Source organism: Etheostoma cragini, chromosome 17 (assembly GCF_013103735.1).
Source record: "Etheostoma cragini isolate CJK2018 chromosome 17, CSU_Ecrag_1.0, whole genome shotgun sequence".
Taxonomy (NCBI): Eukaryota; Metazoa; Chordata; class Actinopteri; order Perciformes; family Percidae; genus Etheostoma; species Etheostoma cragini.
Window position 1 is genome coordinate 6,345,661 of NC_048423.1, and position 22,158 is coordinate 6,367,818.

General features: G+C 38.2%; 2 protein-coding genes and 2 long non-coding RNA genes across 5 annotated transcripts; 3 read left to right on the forward strand and 1 right to left on the reverse strand.

The window, feature by feature from the left end:
- Window positions 1-275: 275 nt before the first annotated feature.
- Window positions 276-7,845, forward strand: LOC117959979 (transmembrane protein 26-like). 2 transcript variants are annotated; one of them, XM_034897388.1, is made up of 7 exons: window positions 282-471; window positions 505-694; window positions 1,582-1,678; window positions 1,922-2,017; window positions 3,851-4,059; window positions 4,296-4,375; window positions 6,481-7,845. In XM_034897388.1, exons 2-7 carry the CDS (start codon window positions 510-512, stop codon window positions 6,765-6,767), a joined length of 954 nt encoding a protein of 317 aa, XP_034753279.1. In that variant the 5' UTR covers window positions 282-471; window positions 505-509; the 3' UTR covers window positions 6,768-7,845. The 2 variants fall into 2 exon arrangements, with proteins under 2 accessions (XP_034753278.1, XP_034753279.1); XM_034897387.1 differs by having other exon boundaries at window positions 276-694.
- On the reverse strand, window positions 1,481-14,265 carry LOC117959982. Its single transcript, XR_004660050.1, has 3 exons — window positions 14,107-14,265; window positions 12,197-12,204; window positions 1,481-1,493 (listed from the first exon to the last, which is right to left on the reverse strand). It is a non-coding gene; the product is annotated as an uncharacterized LOC117959982 (long non-coding RNA).
- perp (p53 apoptosis effector related to pmp22) lies at window positions 9,511-20,173 on the forward strand. The gene is made up of 3 exons (XM_034897389.1): window positions 9,511-9,916; window positions 15,209-15,349; window positions 18,253-20,173. The coding sequence occupies exons 1-3, from the start codon at window positions 9,712-9,714 to the stop codon at window positions 18,462-18,464; spliced, it is 558 nt and encodes a 185-aa protein (XP_034753280.1). The 5' UTR covers window positions 9,511-9,711; the 3' UTR covers window positions 18,465-20,173.
- Window positions 15,356-17,898, forward strand: LOC117959981. The gene is made up of 2 exons (XR_004660049.1): window positions 15,356-15,969; window positions 16,180-17,898. It is a non-coding gene; the product is annotated as an uncharacterized LOC117959981 (long non-coding RNA).
- Window positions 20,174-22,158: the final 1,985 nt, after the last annotated feature.

Genomic DNA, 22,158 nt, shown 5'->3' on the forward strand with positions numbered 1-22,158 from the left:
CGATTCGAGCCCTGACACTGAAATAAATCAGCACTACACTGGAAATTCTACTTCAGTGCCATCAGTCATACATTACGGCACAGTTTGAGGTCGTACGATTCAGCAGAAGAGGAAGTGCGCTTCACGTCATAACTCCTGGTGAATGAACGATGAAAGGCTGCCCTCTTCTGTACATTTTGTTGTTGTCATAAATCATAAATAATTGAATAAATTCTGAATAAGCTCACTGAGACAGTTTTCTTTGTCATGTAACATGTAACAGAAGCACCCAATTGAGTCCTGCAGCGCCATCGCTGTCCACTATCTTGTCCCCTGTCAAGTAAATCTGGACTGGCCTTTCTTTCTAGGCGGGGCTTCAACTTTGGCCACTTTTTCGAAAAACTACATTCAACAGTTTTTGTTCACTTTTGAAGCCAGAACCCTTTTGAAGCTGCAACCACGGCTCTCTCTAGGATTTATAGGAATAACGGGGAAATCTGTGGTGCTCGACCGACCTGCAACCAGCCGGCATGTTGAAGTTCATATGTGCCATTATTACCAGAGCGTTATTTATCCTCGTCTCTCTGACCGGCGTCTGGAGGGTGACATGGGTGAAGAAAGATTACAATTACTGGTTCCTGACTTTCCTGTTTCTGCCGCTTGTTATTGAAATGACAATAACTCTAAAGAGTCGAAAAGGAAAAGATTACAAATGGTAGGACGGTGCACGTAGAAACTGAATATATTATTGTTACATTATTTCATTTGGCTTGAGTTCAATTTAACCCTCAAAGTTGGCTACTCTATTTATTTTTTTGTGTACAATTATTCTCAACTATCTGTTTAATATTGTTTTTGCGGAATATTTGAAAAGTAGGCTACATTGCATGAATAAATTAAGCTTTTGTCATAATCTCCTGTTTTGATCCCTTCCCCCACCGCCCTTAATTAACTGCATCCTGCTAGTTCTTCCGCTGTTATTGTCTAACAGAGTCTGACAGTAAAAATAGTACAAAAAAGAACAGTAACAACTTAATTTACTCAGCCCAGCAAACTTCCTCCATGTCTAAATTGAATCTGTGACCATTACTTAGTGTCTTTTGTTGTTGAACCTTCAATGACAGCAGGCATTTTATTTAATCATACAATATACTACCAGTCAAAGTTTGGGCCCACTCATACATTTCCATACTACTCCATTATAGACACAATACCAGCTGAACTGAGTGGGTAGCTGACCTGTATTGCAATAACTACATTTCCCATTATCAGCAACCATTCATCCAGTGTTCCAAAGGCACTTTCTGTTTACTAATCTGATATCATTTTTAAAAAAATAACTAGAAAAACATTGTAGAACCCTTTTGCAATTGTGTAAACACATAATGTAATCTGAAAACTGCTGCCCTTGTCTATTAATGATTAGTCAGTGGATTTAATGATCAATTGACTAATCAGTTCAGCTCTAAACAATTGTAAAAGTTCTTAACCTAGCTTCCAAAATTATTTAACTTCTTAATTCTTGACTTTTAACATGGAAGTAAGGTTTGTATTACATATTTATGAAGTTGTGTTTTTAAAGTTGTGTTGGTTGTCTTGCAGGTTTTCTCCTCCTATCTTTCTGTTTCTCATAAGTATCATTCCCTCCATCTGGATCCTGGAGCTCCACCACCAGCAGGACAAAGCCAGCGACCCTCAGGTACTTCAAGCAGGAAACACACATACTCAGTTGGTGTTTAAAATGACAGTTCTTATACTTTCCAAACATTTAATGTGATGACGGATGTTGGTGAGTGGGAGGGGTTGCAGAACTCTATCTCTTTGCATACATAGCTACAGCTTATTATTCCTTCATTTATGGATTCCTTCAACTTCTGCATTTGATTTTAAGCTTTTCATTTTTGTCTATACCAAAAAAACAACCTCTTTCAACTGTTTTCAGTGCAAAAAGCTTGATTCTTGGGATAATCTGCGTAAGGTGATCACTCTGAACGAGACGCTGGGAAACGGAAACCTCACATACCAGAACTACCTGAAGGTAAGAGTGACAGACTGAAAAGATTCATTTCACATGCCTTGTATGATATGCCCACAAAGAACAGAAAAGAACAAGCGTAACAAAGATGATCAAGGTTGTTGTTTTTTTCCAAATACGTTTTTCTTTTAAATCACAAGTTTACACTGCAGACTGGATCAGACACAATATGTGGAATAAAAAACTAACCAAGAGCTCCAAAATAAAGCAACAAAATAATGGACCCTAACTGTCACACTGTCATACTTTGCAACTGTATCCTCTAAGGTATTCCGCCTGCTCTCAACTGTATTCAAGGCCAAATTCTATTTGAAAGCAACCTCTTCAGTGGCAAAGGGTTTGCTTGTTTGAGGTGGTTATCTAAATCTTAAATCTGACAAACCAGCATCGAGGTTAGTTTGAAATCCCTGCGGAGAATAACTCAGTAATTTAGGAGTGGAGTTTTGGACAGATTCCCTGATTACTTCTTTGAAATGGATGCAGAAGAGAAAGACATGAACATTAGAAACCCAGATGCAGCCCCAGGGGTTGAATCATTCAGAAATAATCCACCAATGGGAGAGACAAAGAATCTTCCCACAAATACAGGCCTTGGATTCTGAGAACAGCTGCCCTCTTCCCATAAACTCCGATAGAGATTGTCTGCCAAGTCCACCAGAACTTAAAGAGTCAGCCAAATGGGCTAATGAAAGGATCAAGGAGGATTTTTGATTTGTCCCTAGATAGACAAAAAAAAAACTACAAGAAATTTGAGTTTTATCAAATTTTAGACAGTCAATACAATCCTTGTTATTTTTTTGCCTATTATAATAACTGTTTCAGTACAAAGCAATTCAGGCATCCTCATCAAGAGTATACATTTAGGATGCAACACTTGCACCATTCGTTTTTTATTTATTACATGCTTGAATGCTCCTATGGTATTGCTTTGAATTTCAGAAGTATGTAGCTTCACAATGTTCCCAATCATTTTTGTTTTGTTGTGATTTAATAAAAGAAAACAATGAGTCATCCAGGCACTGTCTTCAGCAAGACAATCATAGCAAACTTGAGATGCCAGGCTTTAAAAACACAAAAACTGGATATCACCAGGAATGATAAGAGATGAGTAACGTACTCTAACAGCAGCATGTAGGTACAAGAATTGACCCTTTAGGTACTCCACAGGTTGAAAAAAACCTGGTCTTACAACCACAAATGCATACAAAGAACTTGCAATGTCATAAATAGGAAGAAAATCACCCACTGTACATGTTATCTGACAAAATAGTGAAAGTATTATGACTAGCAGTATCAACAGCAGCATTTAAATCAACAAGAACACAAATGTTACATTCACCCTGATCTGACTGCAACCGGATGTCAAAGGAAGAGACGTCTTTTTGCTTTGCTTCAGATGAAGAGAGACCTAAGAATAGACTTAGAAATGCAAACTGCAAAGCAGCATAGTAAACAAAACAATTTACTAAGTATAGAGTTCTGAGATCTTTTGCCAATAATAACAAACCTAAGATACTGAAAACCTGTGTGGCCAATTGCCGTTAGTGGGGAACATTTCAAATGGCTTAAATAAACAACAGCTGGACCACCACCTCCCTAACAACTGCACTTTTGTATGCACTTTTTCCTTAACGACAGTGTCTTAGGAAATTATGAGGCCTTTTTTTAAAGATTCAAGTATGTATTTGTGACATTTGCCACAATAATGTCTACCAGAGTAGCATTGCATTACATGAGCAGAAAGCTAAAGCTGTGTACTAAGGGAAACATGGAACATAAGAAAAACCCTTAAGTTATTGACAAAGAAATAACTATCAATCTCTCTTCCTTTTCCAGCATTTTGACCAGGTGTTATCGGCTGTCTGTTCCAACGACTGGATCCTGGCTCTCCATCAGATCCTGCTCATCCTCCTCATCGTTGGGAAGTGGCTCCTCCCGCTGGGAGGCGGAGTCACGCGGGACGAGCTCTCACAGCTTCTCCTAATTTTTGTCGGCACTGCGGCAGACATTCTTGAATTTACTAGTGAGACGCTGTCAGATGTCAAGTGGGTGGCTAATCATGTTGCTTGTTAGTTATGAATGTCTCCTATACTCTGTGATGCATAATATAAGTATGTTCACACTTACAGTATGTATAAACAATACAACGCTTTTAAGTTGAAGTTACCTAATCCGTGTCCCCAAATTACAACATTCCATGACTACAGTTAATGCCTCCCATCAACATTTATCAAAACTCACAGGACTGACATTGACTATATTTTCTATGTGTCTTTTCCAGAGAGAACAGTCCTCAGCTGGTCTACATCATCTTAGCTGTATGGACCTGGAGCATGCTGCAGTTCCCCTTGCATCTGGCTGGTCAGTTTGTGTATTACACCAATAACTTGGGTGCTTATTAATGCAGATACAGTTCTGTTTTGTTAAACATAACCTCTCCCCAGTATTGGAGAATCTAAACAATCTGTTTAGTCAGCAGCATCCAGGCCAGTGCTGTAAGTTAACAGTGAAAAGTAGTTTAGCGGAAATCTCTTGCTCCTCTATTTCCAGCTTTGTCAAATTTGAACCCAAAGATCTGTTTTCACTTCCCAAGCCATGGTGATGTCCCGTACTTTCAGATGTATAGTTCTAAAAACAGACTTATCACAAAATAAAGGGTGTACTTAGGGAGTGTGTATAAATGTTGACAGTCTTTAGGAGGAAATCCAGTCTTACATGTTCATTACAGGGTTAGGGTTAGGGTTAGATAAGTAGATTTCTCCATTTCTCAACTTGGCTGATAAGAGAAAGCCATTAAGGCAGTACCCAACTCATAGATGTCTTCAATCTATTGCAATGTATTATACTGAGAAAAATGTCAACCCACCTGCCCAAGTCTGAGGGAACAAAGGATAGTGTTTCATTCAAGAAAAAAAAGAAAGAAAGACAGAACATTATAATGTAATTAGAAACAGCACAACTTTGTTCTCGGAATAGACAACTCCCACTAATTATCTAAATTATTAACAACCCATAGATTCATATTTTACAAAAAGATGTTGAGATTTGTGAAAATTATACTTTAATGTTTAGCTTTACCGTCATAATGCATTAGGGGAATTAGAGCTTAAATGCACAGTACTCTTGTGTTTACAAATGAAGCTGCTTTCCCTTTAGTCTGTGCGGTTTGTTTGTGTCTGCTCGTGTGGGCGTGTCTTTGAGTGTATGCTTGAAGGCCATGTAAACAGGGAAAGTGTTGACATACTGCTGCAGCATGTTCATCATTGATGGAAAGAGTACTAGAATATTGCACTCAAGTACAGTTACTCTAGATAGATTTTCCACAAGTAAAACTTGTGTAAAAATCTACTAAGATGAAAAATAAAAGGAGGGCTTATATTCAATCAGTCAATCAAAGTTATTAATGAAGCACTTCAAAAAGCAACCAACGTCACACAAGGTGCTGTACAGAACCAAGTAGAAGTAATTTAAAACATGTAAAACATTTAAAGAAGAAGAGATGAAAAGATTTAAAATTAGACAGTGAGGAAGCCTCCATATTTTTGGGGCTGCCGCAGCCAATGCACGATCCCCTAAGTTTCCATTTCGTCTTAAGGACACTCAGTCGCTTGTTCAGCTGACCTGAGTGAGCGGGTCGGTGTGAAGGGGCGAAGCAGCTTAGACAGGTAGGATGGGGCAAGACCATATTAGGGATTTAAACAAGTAAGTTCATTGTAAAATGGATCCTAAAATATACAGACAGCCAGTAAAGCTAATGTGCTCATATTTACGTGCTCCAGTTAAAGACGTGCCGCAGCGTTTTGGAGATGAGACCAACAGATGAGGCACTGATGCCTCCACATAGGGTGTTACAGTAATCCTAACGAGTGGTCACAAAGGCGTGGATTACTGTATCACAGTGCAGCCTAGTAAGAATTAGCTTTATTTTGGCTAGCTGCCATAGTTAGGAAAAGCCTTTTTTAACCACTGCCCCCAATCTGTGACAGTTATTAAACAGTTGTCCTGTCATGCTGCTCGTTTTGCACTGGTCATTTTATGGATTAGCACCCTACCTGTTTGCTATTAAAGCATAACTCTCGCCAAAATGCAACCTAGGGTATTTTTATGAATGCAACCCAGTCAAATTTTTGTTTAAAAGCATAATTAGGATGTAAGCGCCGCTTTTTAGATTCACCATATTTTCGCTTTTGTTCAAATGGCCTTTTGAATGGGAGAGCTAGGGGCACTACTATGATGGCATCAACATCGCTATTTTAAAAACACTAAGAAGGCTCGAATGAATGAGACTCGAACATGAAACTTTGCTCTAAGTATCAACAGGCCGCCGGATGGAGTTGTCCAGCTTTGCTGGAGCTTTCCATTCTATCACATGTATAACATACAGTCTGTTGTTAAAACAACTAAACAAACCTTTTTTTTTCTTCTGTCTCTCCCCTTTGGTTTTTGTGTCTCTTTATTTTAATAAGTGGTGAACTCGCAGCCAAACAGTGAGGGTGAGCATGGGGCCCAGGAGCCGTCCCTCTTGACTAACCACAGCACGGACATGTGGAGCATCTTGGAGGCCTTGTTTATCCAGGACGGGCCTTTCCTGGTGGTCAGGCTCACAGTTATGACCTACTTCGAAGTCTTCCACCAGATGTTGGTGTTCTTTGCCATCAAGAACTTCCTGGTGGTCATACTGAACTTGTACAGGTTGGTTGTTCTATGCCAGGACTCCAACAGAAGAGGGAGCCGGGACAGCGCTATCCCATGAGATTGCAAGTCATCTCAAAGGGGGAATCCGGAGATGGAGAGATGTTACACCCAAAGTTTTATATTGGACTGGCAAAAACTGCAGTTGGATCAGGAAAATAAGGAAGTGCTTGCTCTATGTTTTCTTCTCAGAATGTACTTAACTCTGTGGGATCAAGGATGTAAATAATTAACGCTGTTGGGAGCAGAAAACTGTGAACAACCATTTTCTTACATTTGAAACGTCAACGACAGCATCTGACTAATTTCGAAGCTCATACCCTTATTGACATTTTAGTCCATCTGAAGCTAACCTCGGCCCACTCAATTAAAACCACCATTTATTCAGTATTTAAGCTTTTCAGTGTGCATAAACATGCCGGTTTAAAAGTTGTGTATGAAGAAGCCTTACTAGTCAGATCGCTACTAGTATGATATTAAAATAATAGACGTGACGCTAACAACAAGCTGGGGACACAGAGAAAAAGAAGAAAGCAGAGCAGAACAGGAATAAAGGTGTGGGGTAAACAGATAATGCACAAGCCTGTCAGCAAAATTGAAGAATTGAATGAAGCCCGAAAAGACTACCTGTACCAGCATACAGCAACTGAAACCAGGCCCCTGTTTAGATAAAGATTGGATAGATTTCTTACAGTGTGATTCCAGGCATTGTGTTGAGCAGAAGCAAGGACGGAAGCAGGAAAAGCGGACGACAGAGTGATATACTAGATGACATAAAGCCTGGGAAGTGTTGACTGAAGCCAAGATTAAGGGAACATTATTTCAAAAACAAATATGTCCTTGGAATACAACTTTTATACAAGCAGTGAATTTAAGATCTCAAAACTTTATGGATATGTGTTCTGTGGCAAATCCTCTATTCTTTTACAATAGCATTTGTTATGCAACCTGTATTGTATTTCATACACAGACAAAAACACAAATATGCACTGTACTTCTACTCTAAGCTCTTATTTCAAAGAATAACTGATGTGAGCTTGTTTATCTCTTGCCTGACATCTAAAACAAGATCTTACTTACAATACCAGCTACTCTTAATATTAAAAGGAAAATCCACCTAAATAAACAAATTAACACTGTGCTATGTGAATTGTTGTTGACAGAAAATTGTGACATCTACAAACCAAGACTACTGTCTCCCCACTGTGGACATCACAACAGTCAAACTGATAATGTCATCTGGGGACAGTTTTTCTCAAATCAGCGAGAGACTCTGTGGGCTCTTACTGATTTTTTTTTTAGATATTGCGTCAGTTTTTTTTTTTATATAGAAGGGCTTAAAGCTGTGAATCAGAAAGTGTCACCTTTAACCCAGTATAATCACTGTCAACGTGTCATGAGAGTTCTGTTATTCACTGTTATGAAGCACCACATATTTTTACCATTTTACCATTCTGCCTGAAGATTTTCCCTCATTTGGTGTTTTCATGGTGGTAGAGAGTGCCAACATAAAATTCTCCCTTTAGGTGGATAAGTGATTTGACGTATGGTGAGCATTTGATTCACATCATCATTGAGTTACCCTCTGTGTCTTGCTGGCAAACATGCAGATGAGTAATTGGTTGGCGGGTCAAGAGCCTTGTGTCCGCAGTTAGAAGCTAATACAGTTATTGTACTTGATTCAGCAAAACCAAAGTGTGTGAAGTGTGTGCAAAAGATAATTCAGGTTATCCATTTCAATGGTGTTTTTTTCTTCTTTAGTTTAGTTTTGTCTGCACAATCGGAGAGAGAGAGAGATGAATGCCAGTCACACACATGTTAAGACTGATTTCCATTGTGGTCCTCAATGTAAAGACAGCATTGATGCAGTTGCCAGTACTATCAAGGTGCCCATGGGTGGCATCATAATATGCATCATCAACAATAAAGTCACTCCAAATCAAAACATTAAGAAATAAAACATATATGGGAAAATGAGTCAATGGCTTCTTTTAAATCTAAGCTTAAAAACTTATCAAGACACTTTGCAGATAGAGTACATCTAGACCACACTCTATAATTTACAAAGACCCAACAATTCCAGTAATTCCCCCAAGAGCAAGCATTTAATGCAACAATGGAGAGAGAAAACTCCCTTTTAGTGAGAAACCTCAAACAGACACAGTGGTAGGCGGTTGTCTGACGGTGCCGGTTGGGGGTGTGATGAGCAGTGGCAATTATAGTCACAATAATGATAATGGAACTATGACTACAAAATTAGTTGTAGTAGTTCATGGCGTATCAGGGTGTAGCAGGGCGTTGCAGGACACATATCTCTTGAACCACAGAATCTAAAGGATTATGATATTATATACCAATGTTGGCACTGAACCTTGGCAAGCCCAAGTCAGTACCTACCTGAGATGTACATGGTTTAAGATATATATATATATATATATTGGCCTCCACTGTAAAGAGAGAACTGGAGAAATAGCTTACAATAATTATGTAAATATTTCACATGGGTTTTCTTGTTGTTAGAGGAAGCTGGGCTGCCATCTTGTGGTACCTTTATGTAGCACATTATCTTATATATCTTTTGCCCTTTATCTACTTTCCTCTCACACCCCACCCACTCACTAACCCTACCTGTTGTAATCCTCATACCTAATTAAATTACTAAATTTACGATTATCAAAACTCACTGCTGGGAGTCAGGGTCCAGGTGAAACAGCCGCATCAACAGTTGCAGTTTTTTCTGGTTGTAATATGACACAGTGAACGGGGCTGGGCTTGATTCAGCTCCTGTTGCCAGAAAAGCCCAGCCCTTAGGTCCCAAAACAGGTTGCATGACACACACTCTGGTAGGGCGTTTTCGTCTAGTTCCACACCTCACCTACTGACACTCTTTGCGCCAAGACGCACAGGACACTAGGCTATATAATCGAACGGACTGCACCGCTGCACAGAGTTTTGCCCACAGCTCGTCCTTCTCTCTAACCCGCTCCACAATCCGATCTTGAGTCATGTTTCGCTGTGGGATCGCCTACACCCGATGCAGGTGGATCGTGCCCCTGTTGCTGCTTTTCGCTATTATTTTTGACATAATCGCCATCGCCGCTACCTCGGGATGGGTCGAGGATGAGGACGCCAAGTCTCACTATGCCAATATGTGGAAACAGTGCCGAGGCAGGAATGACAACTGGGACTGCAAGTCGCTCATGGAGTTCCGTAAGTGTCAGCTTACACTACACATGAAACATAATATAGGTCCTGCTGAATAGTAAGAGAGCGAATGGCATGGAAAAGAGAGCGCATGAGCTAATACAGCCAGTGGTAACATAGCCTGAGTCTGTGTATGTGTCGCTGGGGTGTAAAATTCAACATTCACATATTGTAACTTGAAGGACTCGACCTCTGACTACTACCAAAAACTCCAGGTTGGTGGGGGAGTGGAGGACTGAGGCCTACAACACTCTGAGTCGGCCAGGCGGACTGAACTTTGCTTCTTGAGTGGCCCTCTTTTTTGTCTAAGAAAATAGAGAAAATAGTAGGGAGGGTGCGGTATGAAAAGCCCCAACAGCCTCTTCTCCAAGTTAACTTTGAATTTGGCATGTTTCTTTTGAAGTTATAACTTTAGTAGTGTAGCCCAGTATCACGTACTGTACAATGTTTCAATGGGCTTCAAAGGCAGACAACATTAATGGCTCCAACAAAGAAAAACTGAAAGAACCCCTTTAAAGAAGAGCTCCCCATGCTGACACTCTGCATTTAGAGCCAATTAAAGAATCTATTTTTATTTGACACCTGTCTCTAGCCTACCTGTCAAAATACTTTCAATTTTAAAGTCCTCCTATAGATTGTAATGCATATTCATAGCTGCTCTGAAACCTCCCACTGCCAGGAAATATGGACCTTTTTCCTCTTTAATCTGATTTTAATATAGTGATTTAATATGAGCTGCAGGCCAGTGTCATATCAGAATGGTTAAAAAACACGCTGGATAAAATCTTGTGAAACAGTGACAGCAGCCCAGCCCAATAACAGCCAGGAGCCTATACAGGAAGTCGTCCCGTCGCTGAGTTTATGCTGTACCTTTTATAAAAGTATTGTTTTTACAGGCAAGAAAGCAGGACATGTATGCTGCTACTACAGCTACTTATGTTCTACCTTGCTGACCCCAATACCACACAATACTGTACAATGAGTACAGTGTAGTACTACTTTTACGGCAACTACTTTTAATACCACAAATAATAATAAAACATACAAACATAATTGAGCTTTAAAAACACTTAATTATAGTAAAAGTACTCACAGAGAGTTTGTACCTATTTGCTGGGGGCAAACGAGAACCAGAACTCACAGAACACTTCAGGCAGATTTAGAATATTTTAAATAGCTTGTGACCAACGCTTCTGAATGACGAGACGCAGTCCTAAAGATGTCTGTCTTTCAGACCTGTTAACACAAATGTGTCTGTTTATAGACAAACCGCTAATAAGATTTTTTTTCAGTGTAGCGGTCCAGCCAAAAACACATGAACTCACAGACATATGAATTATGTTAAACAATAACTTTTAACAGAGCAGTTTTCTTTTCTCCCACTCTCTCCTCCTCAGGTTGTATTTGTGTCACTCTACACCCACATTCAACAACAAAGACTCATTGTTGCTCTTATCAGACTCTGTGGGAGTCGGCTTACAATGCTAATGGAACTTAGCTCCATATTGTGTTCTTTAAAATATGTTTGCTGAGACATGGGCAGTGTGTGAATGCTACTATTAGAGCTCTAATGACCTAGCATTCCTAAATATTTTAGGGTTGATATCTATGGATGCAAGTCATTACATAACCTGAGTGCAAACCTTTCAGATGTCAACCTCAAGGCTGACTGTGAGTTAAGTGAGTCTCTGATAACCTCTAATAAGCTCTAGTACATGTAATTATTTTAGTTAACATTGATGTAATTGATTATTCAAAAGATAATCAATCTGCAGATATTTTGATAATTTTTTTTATGTCTTTTATTTTATTTTGTTTTACAAAAACAGCAAAGACTTGATGGTTTCCAGGTTCTCAAATGTGATAATTTTCTGATTTTCTGGGTCTAGCAGGATCGCAAATTAAATTCTGGGAGGATTTGGACTGTAAACAAGACATTTAATGATGTCTCCCTTTTTTACTGTTTTTGATTAATTTCTGATTAATTGAGAAAGTAATCATTAGTTGCAGCCCTTGTGCACTAATTACTAAATACAGTAGTACTACAGTAGTTAAGGCTCAGTGACAGCAGCAGTACAGACAGATATAAAAGAGAACCAAAGAAGCTAAAAGACAAATGTCTTTATTTATTTTCCATAATGTAAAAAGTATTTTTCCGGTATTTTCTACTCTCATTTAAATTTCAGATCGAGTAGTTTTTTTCTTTGTCTGAGCTGTCCTTTGCTACTGTTTTGGCCGTATCTCAGTAGGACTCAAGCGGTAAAACAAAAGACTACTACATCTGACAAAAAAACCTCTGGCTGAATCTCTGATTCATTTTTGCCCGGAGGTTCCTCTGAATGGCATCGGACCAAACAGACTCTCTCATGTTCTTAAGGCCACTCCCAGTAAGTGTTGGGAAGCTGTATTCAAAGGAACTGCAGGAAAACATGTTTTCATGTACTGGCATGTGCGTGTTATTGGCCGCAAATATGAAACATATAATTACAACTGAATCATTGAAGCGGGAGGTGACGATATTCCAGTCAACCAAATTTCCATTAATTGGATAGCTCTATAGAGGAATGTAATGTGTTTTTTGCCTAAATACAATTTAGGCAAAAATCCTTGATCTAAATTACTGGATTAGGCGATAAAACAGACTTCCAGTCAGTGTATTCTTTTCACTTACAGCTTTTCAATTACATTTTCTAAAGATGTATCCCACAATATATTGATACCACAACATAACATTTCTATAGTTTACTGTCATGCATGACCAAAAAAGTAGTAGATCCTCACATTTGAGTGGCTGAAACAAGAAAATGTTTGGAATTTTTTCTTAATAAAATGACTTAAAATGGTAACTAATACAGTTTCCAATTCCATTTTTGGTCAATCGACTATTAATTTAAACCGTACCTTGAAAACTACTGTAAACCATCATGGGAGATTTGATTGAATACTTAAAAATTTCATTTTTTAACCAAACAAGTAGTTAGAAAAAAATGACTTTGTAAAGTATGAATTAAAACACTGGTACTGTGTTTCCAGAGAGAACCATTCAAGTCTTTTTAAGAAAGGCACAGGTTGTCAGGTTGATCCCTGCAGCCAGTGTAAAACCTTTTTCTTAGAGGTTTGATGAATATTTTCCTTGAATTCATGATCAGGGCTAATGTTTAAAAGGAAACTCCACAGTTGTAGGACAAACACATTTGTTATGACTGAGGCTTTAAACAATGGGAGAGTTAGTGTGTTTTTGCATTTGTAGATATCAAGAGAGCCTAAAGCGGCAGTTGAGAACATATTCCTGTGTAGGACTGTAAGAGTATCAGCCCAATCTCTTTAGTTTTTATCAAAAGAGGAAAGCAGATGTTAAACAGCTGGATGCTATTAAGTATGAGTGACCAGGACAGCCAGCAACATTGAGTGCAGAACATTCACCAGCTTAACACACAAGCCTAGGGACACAGCACAACAATGCCACACTGTAGTACAATATTCATATACTGTAGATATATATTCTATTTTATATGGAAGCAACAGAGCAATAGAACTCCTTCCTTCCTGTCTTTCTTTTGCTGATGAAAATGCACATTTTAACTGTAATTCAACCACTCACATGTCCACATGCATGTTTTAGCTTAAGTTCAAATATTGAATCACTGTCTCTATTTAAGAGCCCAAACATCCTTCCCCATACCACTTTTACAAAATAAAAATAATTTTTAAACACACCACAACTCAGATGATGGATTATGGCTGTGTCACAAAACCAGAGAATGCTGGAATGGTAAGGTAATAATGTTCAGCTTTTGGTTTTCATTTTGGGAGAACAACAACATCTTTATGCTTTAAATACACAATATCTAACCAAATCTTCAGTGAGGTTTCATGATATGCCGGTTTCCATTATATGGTCACTATTATGTGGCGTTCATGTTTTGTGGAAAAGGCTGATATCATTTACATGTTGTATTGATGGACAATCAAATCTTGAAGAGGGATAATTAAAACCAAACAAAAATGGTACACGACTTTGCTTGAGTTTACTCTTGTCTGATGACATACATTTACATTGTGTCATAATCTTATACCTAATAGGGCTAGGGATTATGGAACAAAATATAATCACAATTATTTTACTGTCAATATTGAAATCCCAATAATTGAACATGATTACTCTTAACTTCTGGAAAGATGTTGCAAAACAAAACAGTGGAACAAGTTAAATAAAATAACATTAAAAAAGCAAATTCAACTGTTAAATTTGCCTTAATACTTTTCCTATTTAAACTTTATTTGTACATTCAGAAGACAAGAGAAAAGAAGAGTTTACTTGCAAAACAGTATGAGCTAAATAATTGTTTTTCTCAATTATTCTGTTTTTGAGAGCCAAAATCAAAATCACAATTAGATTAATACCTAATACTACAAATTAACAGAATCAGACAGTGACTATTTCACGGAAATGTTAAATAGGTTTCAATTGCTGAGTCTTCATCAGGGAGTAAATTGAACCAGCCAAACAAGTTTGTTGTGTCGCACGCACACACACAGGGTGTTGGTTGTTCCAGTAACAGTGTATTGGGTGTGACTGCGTGTTGAAAATGCACACAGGGGCTTGGCTGTAGTCTTACTTTGTAAAATCTGTCGGGATTATCTGCATTAGTGTTTGTTTGAAATTTGCATGCCTCCATGTTTACATGTTGAAAAACACATTTTATCTAACCTTTTTTGGCATGTACAAAAAGTGCAGTTCGCTTAAAATCTGCCAAGAATTTCATATGTTTTTTGACCGAAAGATCTACAACCACGCAATGGGAGTTGCCTGTTTCAGACTGTATTGTAAAGGTTTCTCAGTAATTATAGAGGCCATTTATGCAGACGTTACTGAGGACAAAGAGAGGGAAAAGTGTTGTTATGGGTGTGGCAGGGTTCTCTTAGTTGTCTAGCTAATCAACAGCTGGCCTCTCTCTCGCTCCATATCAGCTTGAAACTCACTAACTTTTTGGAATGTGCCCTCATGAGTCCATGCTGTTAGAGGTGTGAGCGATCAGAGCTGCAACAATGGCTGAAGACCGTGTACACACATTGCATTACAGAGGACTAATAAATGGGATTAAAAAGTGGTAATAGCAGTAGAACCAAGAAAAGAGCTAAATAAGTGCTATGTAAAAAGCTGTATTAGTAATGCACTTACCTAAAATCATCTTTAGTTTTCTTTATAGATACTTTATAAAAAATAATATTGTATTTTCATCTTTACCACAAATAACACTGTTAACTAATGTGTATTTGTCTGTGTTCATACTCCAGCTTGGGCCCAGGCAGTTGCTGCTCTGATGATCATTGGCCTCATCATCCTCATCATTGCCTTCATCATCTCCTGTGTGGGTTTGTGGTGCGCTTTTAAGAACGCTCTTCTGCCCCCGATAGGAGCACTGTTGATCATTGTTGGTAAGCTACACGCACACGGAACTCGAATGCAAACATTAGAAAAATCTGCTTGTTTGACTACCAATTTGGATATTAAAGATGTCTAAGCAAAGTCAGGTGTTGGCAGTTACAGATAATAACTAAAATCCCCCTGTTTCAGTTGTACTTTGTTAGAAAAAGAAATCAGCAGTTAGTACACAAAGATTAACACATAAAGAAGATTAACTGAAAGTGATAACAAAGACGCCTCAAGTCTTAACGCTACTGATATTCCATCCTAGGAGAACATGTTTATGCTTGCATTTTAAAGGGTTTGGCCGCTTAACTGGAATTACCGAAAACAGCCTCAGAGCAAAGGTTGTAAAAATAATTTCTCACTTTTTGCGCTGAACTGACCTACTCTGGGACTACTCTGTACTGAAGAAATAGTCCCTTCATATCAAGGTCTGGGGATAACACTGGCACATTGTTTTGAGACCGACACGTTGAGTTATTCAATAATTATTTTTTTGACATTTTAAGCCACACAAGTCAAATGTGTATGTATTGTTATGGTGGCAGAAATCAAGGAGGCAGAACCTCAAACCTCAGTCAGTACGTAAAGCCTAAACTATCTCCATGATTTGATACCACCAGTAAAGGTGTTTAAAGGTGCTCTAAGCGATGTTGGGTAACATTACTTCTTGTTGACGTTAGTAAGTATTTTCAAACAAAATGAGACTAGCTTGCCCCTCCCTCCTCCTCCTCATCCCCTCCCCTCCCCCTCCCCTCCATTCTGTGATTCTGCGCACTAATGTTTGCTGTATGTGACAACAAATGTTCTCACCTAAAACATGTCTGACATTGCTTAGAGTACCTTTAAATATCAAGTGTTGTTTAAACACAAGCAGCCATACATGAAATTAAATTCAAAATGATTTGATCAGTAATTATCTAATTAAAGAACACGTAAACAAGACTATCTGAAACTTTCTCTACTTAAAAGTTTAAATTCTTGTTGCTACATGCACATTTTTGATTGTACCAAAATAGGAATTTTTCCTACCTAGTGCGAGTGAAGCAAATTGTATTATTTTTATAATATTTTCTGAACCGAACTATTAAGTCCATGTGGAAGGTATTTTTGTGTCATGTCTTTGCCGGTCATGATCAGCTGAAAAAAATAAAGACTTTCATTTAAAATGACAAATAAATACTAAAAGTCATTGAAATGCACTTAGTAAATGGGGGACTGACTGAGAGGGAATATGAGATATCAAGGCAAGGCAGAGGGACAAAGGCTAACAGAATGTGGAGTAAAAGAGGAGTTAAAGAGAAAACCAGGAAATGTTAAATTCAAATTTTCTTTAGAAGGGACAGGTTTTAAGGGTGAGTGGATACAATACGATGATGTGCGAGGGTTTCACATAAACAAGCGGAGTAAGAGTTAAAAGGGAGTGGAGGGAACAGAAAGTGATTTAGATGTTCACTACGGGAGGAGGGAAGGGCAAGGTTTTGGCGTGACCATGGAAACAGCTGGTTTATTCTGTTTGTGTGAGTGACTCACCCCATAGAGAGTCTGAGAACATGGGACAGAGCCAGACACACAATATGATACAATCAACAATCAACAATTCCCAGGTACTTTCATGTCTGTTTTAAATGCGTCAGAGGCCGTTGATTGCACTGGCTCCTACTGCTATAGCTATAGAGAAATTTGGCATGTATCGGGAAGAATCTCGTAAGAAAAAGAAGGAAAAAGATTAGACAATAATAATTGGATTAGAACTATACCTACAGTATCACTCGTTAGTGCTTTCATCTCAAAAGCACAACAATCATTTGATCAAAAGAATCATCCAAGATCATTGTACCACATTTATTGAAATAATACAATTAGTGCTTGTTAATGTTGTGAAAGTGCAGTACTATAATTTTGCCAAAAAAGTGCCATAACACTGATGAAGAATTTCTTCTTCTCCATTTAAGTGGACTATTTGACCGTATCACATACAGTTTATTCTGAATGGGCTTGTTATAGCTCTTCACTGCAGCTAAATGTTTACATTGCATTAAATAATCAAACGCAAGAATCAATGTTTGTATGGCTGTACCATCCAATTAAATAGAAACATATTCTAGGCACATTTCCAAAATGTATCCAGATATATTTAGAAAAAGTTGTGTGCATTTAGACAAACGTTTACGGTTTGTAATGACTGACCTATACCAGCTTGTCAGATTGGTTAAGAAGTTTGAAGGTTTGACTTAAAATATTCTGGCATTCTTTTGCTTCTCAGTAATTTAAAGTTGCATGGAGACTGTTAAAACATAAATGGTTAAAATAATTGGTGAGTTACATCTTAGGCATCTTTTTAAGTCTCAGCAGGTTTCCTTTCATACCATACTGACATTAACTGAAAGGAATGGCTGTCTGGAAATGCACTCACAATAGTCTTAACCACTTTTCATTGAAAAATAGTGAGCAGTAATGTGGAATATATGTAGCAAAATGGGCTAAAATAAAGTCACTATAGTCCTTTTAACTCCTGTCAGGTCACTAGTGACATAATCCTGACTTCACATGGCAAGAATTATCAGGGTGTTTCTAATTAAATCAAACCTCTGTGATTAATAGAAAGGTTTTAGTTGGGATGAAGTATCACCCCTGACTCACTGCCGGCTCTGCCTTTGCTTGAGGGCTGAAAGGGCTACTGTCAGTGTCACACCTTTCTCGAGAATAATTCTTAATTGTAAGAAGCAACCATCAGTGACAGATCTGATCCCAGTCTGCTAATAAGGACTTGCCTCGATATCACAGATATCAATATGTTGATGTAACTCTTACACACTCGTGAAGGTATTTTCCACACTTTGCTGTTAGTGTCAGTTTCCAATCGGCTACATGGCTGACTAGAATGTCACCTCTCTCTGTCTCTCTGCAGTGGTTCTCCAGGTCATCGCTCTGGTCATCTACCCCTGCAAATTTAATGAGTTGATCTTTGAGGGCCACTATTACTACACCTGGGCCTACGGCTTCGGCTGGGGCGCCACCGTCCTCTGCATCGGGTGTTCCGTGCTCTTCTGCTGCCTGCCACGCTACGAGGATGAGGTGACGGGCATGGCCAAGACCAAATACATCTATTCCTCTGCTTAAAGACTAAACCTGAACAACCACCCAATTACAGACATTTTCACTTTCCACTCTGAGCTGAATCTGTGCTGGCCATGGAACATTTTTAGACAGTTTTACACCATCTCACCAAAGATTCACAATATCTCAGTTCAGTTAGATTTAGTTCAGCAGTGGGAAACCCATCCTCCAGCATCCAAGAGCAAAGTCAGGAGCAAGGGGTGATTCTTACTGGAAGTGGACTGTGATTGGATGCTCCATCTGCTTTAACAGATAGACTTCTGTTTTAGATTAAGTCAGCGTCATACAAAATAGTTTTTAGCATGCTGTTTTTTCATAATCTGCATTTGAATGAGATGTATTCCTCTTTTTATCTGTACTTTTTACCTGATATTTTCAATATAAGATCACCAAAGTGTACTTATCCTAAGGGATGTAATTATGTGTAAAGCGTAGATTTCCCATAAACCTTGGTAAAAGAGCAATTTAGACAAAAAATTGCACAGGATGCAAAAGGAATCATTAATCATCATTTGCTTTTTTCCCATGTGTTAATTATAATTATCTCATTTCTTTATTGTGTGTCTTTTATTCTGTATGCAGTATGAAAGAAGCAAAGGCTTGGAGTCAGAAGCTGAATGTAATGTATACATATGGAATATTAGTTTAAAAGGTTGTATTAGTATCTTTTCTTTGCATTTTTTTAAGAATTCTTATCTGCTGTTTCATGTCCAGAGTTTTTTTTAATTTTCAGTTACTTATTACTAAAGGGGTATAACTGCTGGAGTTTGCTGTGCTGTCATTGTATCTGTTCTGAACACTAATAATAATACACCCGATGAGTGGACACAGTGTGTGATGGTGGATTCAGTCATATTTTCTTTGTCCCCCTAAACTGAAAGAAAATTTATATTAATTTCCATTGAGCTTGATCATTAATCTGTCTCGTGCAAATTTAGAAAAAGTGTAAAAGAGTTTTTAATGTCTTGTTGCCTCAAAGTAGGTAGTACATTCAGAGAGAAGCCTATTTCCTAAAGGTCTTTATAAGTCTTGATAATGCTCCTTTGGCTAATCATCTGCCGGTATGATGAGACAGTGGGACCAAGGCGTACAATCTTCTGAAATACTTTTTGTAAAACTTGTGCCTTAGCTTCTTCAGTGTTGTTTTGTTAAATTTTGAATCAAACTGGTCAGTCTGGTTTTACTTACTTGCGCTTGATCCCAGTCAACAGCAGCATTTCTGTTCATGCCAAGACCAAATGCATGCCCAAATGAGACCAAGCTACATTGTTATTTTTTATTAAAGAGTTCTGAGGAAATATCATTTGACTGTTGAATGAAAAAAGACAAGTGATAAATGATCTTAGAGAAGTAGTGAAAGTCCACAAAACCCATGTCATCTTCAGAGTCTTTCAAGTTTTTTATCACAGAAAACCGCTGCATAAATAACTTTATGAATTGGTGGAAGTTTTAAATGAGAATCTGGAGAGATTCATGCAGATTTATACTTGTTTGTATGTCTCAAAGGTGAGGTGAAATATGAGCATGAATTTGTCAACACCAGGTTTTTCAGATATTAGTAGTCACTGTATGGTTATATTATGTACTACAGAGAATGTTCTAATAACATCCATCGCCTTGTGGACATCACCCAGCTGTTCTGCTGTAGTATGAATTGATTATTTTGGTAGTCTGTATTTTAATGCAATAAAAATCTTCTTTTTTAAGCTTGATTACATTTTCTGACTAATCTTAAAATGCAGTGAACATGTTTATGTTTGGAGGGATAAAGGGACGGAGAGAGAGGAACAAGAATCTGGAGGGAAAGGGTTTCAGAAGGAGAAGGAGAAAAGGTTGAAGTAAATACTGCACGATTTGTCAAATGTTTCACAATCCCATCTCCACTTTGCACTTAGGGAATAAAGATGATCAGATTATCAAGGGCCACAGTAAATAAGTTATATACAAACACTAGAAATTTACTTTAGTTTTAAAGTTATCCAAATATATGCACAAGTTTGAGTTGTTTATTTACAACGTCAGTGAGGTTGGGCAGGTGCAATCTGAATGCATATGACGTTCCAGTCTCAGTGTGTGTACTCTTGTTGGCTTGACAACACACACTCAAATGCAGGCACATAAAGAAACATAGTTGATAAATATTGCATAGATCCACAGATGTGAGTCATAAATTATGACATGCACACACACCCAGAGGGCCGCACCCTGGAACAGGCCTGTGTGAGTATTAGACTTTGCTCAGCAAGTCTTGACAGCTCTGGTTTCTCTGTGAAAGAAGTTGGAGAGAAAGGAGTGCTCGAGAAAGAGAAAATGACATGAGGGTGAGGAATACACTGTGAGGGAGAGGAGGACAGTTGCGTAAAGCAAATAAGCAAGGAACTGGTATGAAGTTAAAGGAGGGAAATAAAACAAGACAGAACAAGATAGACACCAAAGTGAATACTGATTCCTTATTGCACATGTTCTTGTTGTATCTTGTTTTATTTTACTTAAAGAACGAAAACTGTTCCAAATCTCTTTCTAACAGGAGTTATCTCAGGACACTTTACAGATAAAGTAGGTCTACAACACACTATATACAGTATCTCTCCCCCCCAAGAACAAGCATTTGGTGCGACAGTGGCTAGGAAAAACATCTTTAAAACAGGCAGAAACCTCAGACATACCCTTACTCTTGGTGGGTGGTCATTGCCGCTGCCAGTTGGGACACAGAGACACTGATACAGATATGAAGAAATATTATTCATAAATATTACAGCAGTTGATATGATGAACAGTGGAAATTATAGTAACAATAAATATAATACAACTACAGTATGTCTACAAATAATAGTATTGGAACTAAGTTTGTAACAAGAATTACTGGGACATGAATGCACACAGATGGAAAGAGGGAGGAGTTCAGTGTCAAATGAAGCCCCCTGGCAGTGTAAACCTAAAGCAGCATAACTAAGAGCTGGTCCAAGGCAAACTTGAGCCAGCCTACAAAGGATTGGTAGATGAATTCTACAACTATAAAGAGAAGCAGAGAGAACAAGGAGGCACCATGTCGTAGATACACACCCTCCCCCACCGGGGTGTTGAGTTTGCATAGTTCAATCCTCTGGTACCTAACATCTACTTATCTCCAATCCTTTTTTTTGTGAAATAGTGTACGTTTCGCCTATTTGGGCCTTATACTGGTATTTAAATGAAACAAATCTGAGAAGTTAAGATGGTAAATCACACAAAATAACAAAGAGGAGCCACTGCACTTCATGATATAATCTTCTTGAACAATGCATGTTTGAAAGCATAATGGAGCTAGTGTATGAGTAGAGCATGTTAATCTGTACAATGATATTTAGTGTGCTGTATAGTGAAATTTAGCTTTCCGGTTTCAGATTAGTTTACCAAATTCTTGGTCAAAAGTGGTCTTCCTTCCACTGCAAAACAGATGATCCTACAATTTCATAAAAAAATTATTAAGTCTATAATTTTTTTACATTCAGTTTAATATTTTTTCGCTCATGCACTCTTATTGTGAAGACATGAGAAATGTACATCAGGGCATGAGTAGCTTTGCTTTCCATTTGTCCGTGCTTCTACATGAATGCCACTAGAGGTCAGGCTTCATCTGTTTATCAGCTTCTACAGCTTTTGCATTTTTTTACCTGTTACCTGCTTCAGCCCATATTGCTTTCTTTCTCCAGGTTAA